Source organism: Psammomys obesus, unplaced genomic scaffold (assembly GCF_907164565.1).
Source record: "Psammomys obesus unplaced genomic scaffold, mPsaObe1.curated_primary_1811, whole genome shotgun sequence".
NCBI lineage: Eukaryota > Metazoa > Chordata > Mammalia > Rodentia > Muridae > Psammomys > Psammomys obesus.
The window spans coordinates 7178381-7181734 of NW_026588752.1; the positions used below are offsets into that span (position 1 = coordinate 7178381).

Here is a 3354-nt window from a genome sequence, read left to right on the forward strand (position 1 = left end):
TGTGTGGGAGGGGGTAGGTGTGGGGGCATATACCATGGCCTGCATGTGTGGAGGCAAGGGGACAATTTGTGTTCTGTCCTTCCACCATGTAGGTCCTAGGTCCTCAGGCTAGGACCTGAGGGGCATCTCACCAGCCCCCAGCCCCATCATTTATCTCTTAAAGTGACCCTGCTCTTTCTTGGATCCCAAGGGTGTGATGTCCCTTACCCAGAAGAAATGAACTTGTGTAGAGAGAAGTTAACTTCATGGACAGGTGGTAAGGAGGTCCCGCCTCACTGTAGCAGCCAAACCCTATGGTCTGGTACCCCAAAACTTAAGCAATGTCACCCCAGCAATCAATCCCAAGCACTTCATTTTCCCCTGTTGACATCCAAAAACACAGCAAAACCCCTGGCTGCTTTCGTGCATTTTAATGAGCTATAGCAAAGGGTGGCTGGCTACACAGTGGGGCTACCTGGGGGGAAGGGACAGGAGTGGCCAGGGGCTCAGATGGAACAGAATCGGGGCTCAGGAGGAGGAGCAGAGGGATGGGGGAGGTGGGAGGAGAAGAAGGCAGGAATGCCGCCCTGGCAGGAAGCAGCGTGTTGGGAACAGCAGAGATCTGGTTCTCCCTTGACTCTGGAAGTGACTCAGAAGTCCTTGGGAACATAGCGGTGGATCCAGTCCAAGTAATAGGTGACCCGAGTGTAGATGCCAGGCCTGTTGGGCTGCGCACAGCCCTCACCCCAGCTGACCACACCTGCCTGCAGCCAGGTACCATTTACCTTGCAGACCAGAGGTCCTCCGGAGTCACCCTGGAGAGGAGAGGGGTTAGTGCTCTTGTAAAGGCTGGGTGGAGGTGGCAGGGCAATGAGGGCACATGAGCTCACCTGGCAGGAGTCGTGTCCTTCATTCCCAGCACACAGCATGTCATCGCGAACAATGTGGATGTTGTCCCCTGTGTAGACACCTTTGTGATACTTCAGGTCACAAAGCTGGTTTTCCACAATGGGAACTTGCACCTCCTTCAAGGGAAATGGCGGTGGCAGGCTCACTGTGGGTGAAAGGAAGATCCATCACGTGGGCAGGTGGCTGGCTGGGGTGGGCTCAGCTAACTCTCTTCTCTGGCCCTGTTTTCAGTTCTGCTGACCCTCCTTGAGGCGGGCCCACTTCACCCAGCTCTGCCAACCTGGTTTCTTCCTCCAGGCTGGACCTGGATTTCTGACCTTATTCATAGAAGGAGGACAGTCCTGAGGGTCATTAAAGAGCCACCTGGTCAGTGGAGGGCAGGGGCGAAGGCCATCATCTGCCCTAAGCACGGCTGGCTCTGGCCTAGGCTGGGTAAAGGATTCCAGCGGAGCCCTGGTCTTGGACACTGCCCCTCCACCCACCTCTGTGTATGGGGAGACTGGGTCCTGTCCCAAGGCTTCATCCTGAGGTCCACAGCCAGGGCCTGCTCACTGCCCTATCCCTAAAGCTCTGCTCTGTCAAAAGAAATGAAGCAAGACCACTAGGGAGAAGGAAAACTGGTGCTGGAGGCTCCCAAAGGCGCTGTCCAGCCCCACACACCTGGAGCCCTTGAAAGGCTAGTTCCTGCCGTCGTGGCCAGCTTCTTCCCTCAGATGTGTGATGTTGTTGATAAGTGTGGTCTCTTTCCTCCTCAATCAAACCTCCAGAGTACAAGCTGCCTCTTCAGACACGGAGAGACAGACTCGAGGTACCAGATAACTTGTTCTAGCTACCCTGGCTTACGGAACTCGGAAGCCCTGTTCTGATACCTTCCTACTTTCTAAGTCATCAGATTTGCACTCCCCGAGCCAACTTGGTGGACGGGGATGTATGTGGCATGGCTGGGCCCTCAGCTGTCCCTACGGCATACCATCATTGTCGATGTTCCCCCAGCCTGTCACCCAGCACAATGTTCCCGAGGGGAAGGTCTCTGAGGCAGGAGGCAGGGAGACGGGGTGGACATGGCTGGAAATGTTTACAGGGTTCTTGAGCTCAAGTAGGGCGATGTCCGCCCCATTCTGGGGGGTGTAGAATGTCGGGTGTGTGATGATCCGGCTCACAGCCAGCAGGTGGTCATGGTAATAGAGGTACTGCTTTCGAAGCTGTACTCTGAACTTGTTGGGATCAGCAATAGTCCTAGAGAGAAGAGAGACTTGTTTGGGAAACCCATGCCACCTCAAGAAACCCAGAGATGCTGTGTGAGGATCCTACCCCACCTCACTCTCCCACCCATTCCTTGTCCCACCCTGCCGAGCCCAGAGAGACTCACGGTCCCACACAGTGTGCCGCGGTGAGCACCCACTGTGGGTGGATGAGGGAGCCGCCGCAGAAATGCATCCAGTAGGTTTCATTGGCACGAAGGCTCACCTGCCAGGGCCACTTGTTCCCAGGTGCCTCCTGTCCCCCAACAATGCCCACTCTTGGCACAGCTGGAGCTGGGGGTAGGGACAATCTTAGTACCCTGGTCTATGAGCTGTGTGGGTCAGGGAGGGCCCAGGGCAGAACTCACCGGGGGCTGCATGCACCAGGCTGAACAGGGGCAGTGCCAGCAGCAGCAGATTCAGCATTTGGAAACAGTGAGGAGCAATGTGAGCCCAGTTGGAGGTAAAAGCTGGGGTAGGGTCAACAGATTGTCGGGTGCAGAACAGGCCAGGAACCAGGGAGCAGGAAAGTAGGTCCAATTTCGGGAGTTCAAGTCAGCTTGGCCAGCACGCAGACGTCAGAGGCTCTGGGAGAGGAGGCCACCTTGGTTGTCTTTGAATCTCCTTACCCAGCCTCAAGTTCCCTCTCCATTTATCCTTCCAGATCAGGGTGGGGTTGGAGGAGGGGCAGGCCGCTCTCCAATCCAAGCCTGGAGGAAATGGGTGACTAAGACTCAGGGCCCACAAGTCTGGGCCAAGAAGGGGTCTCTGTCAACCACCTACTCCACCAGACCCAGATCTGTGGATAAATCCTGCAGTGTGACCTCCGGGCTTTACCTGCTGACCAGGATCATCTGCTCATCCAGTGCATCTGTGCTTCAGCAGCAGACAGGGCAGCACAGAGAAAGGAGGGGGATTGCAGCAAGGCCACCAGCTTCCCCTCAGGCACCCGCCATTCCTGTTCATGGCTGACCCTGCTCTGTGACTCTCCTTGGTCTCCTGATCACTAGTCTCCAGCCCTCTCCTTACCTTGAACTCCTGTCCCTGCCTGGCCTTCCCCTTCCCTGCCACCTTCTGGAGCTCTCTTATTGCCTGCAGGCTCTAAACAGTGTTGTGCCTTCTGCACACCTCAGGCACATATTCATCTGAACTCCTGGAGGCAGCATGAGGCGGTCAGAGAGTGTCTTGTTCAGTAACTCTGCTTCCCACTGGTTCTCTAACAAAC

The 3354-nt window shown here is 56.0% G+C and overlaps 1 protein-coding gene across 1 annotated transcript; it reads right to left on the reverse strand.

The window, feature by feature from the left end:
• Positions 1 to 629: 629 nt before the first annotated feature.
• Positions 630 to 2570, reverse strand: LOC129674633 (mast cell tryptase). The gene is made up of 5 exons (XM_055604739.1): positions 2498 to 2570; positions 2258 to 2423; positions 1859 to 2124; positions 870 to 1033; positions 630 to 794 (listed from the first exon to the last, which is right to left on the reverse strand). The coding sequence occupies exons 1-5, from the start codon at positions 2553 to 2555 to the stop codon at positions 630 to 632; spliced, it is 819 nt and encodes a 272-aa protein (XP_055460714.1). The 5' UTR covers positions 2556 to 2570.
• Between the last annotated feature and the right edge of the window lie 784 nt (positions 2571 to 3354).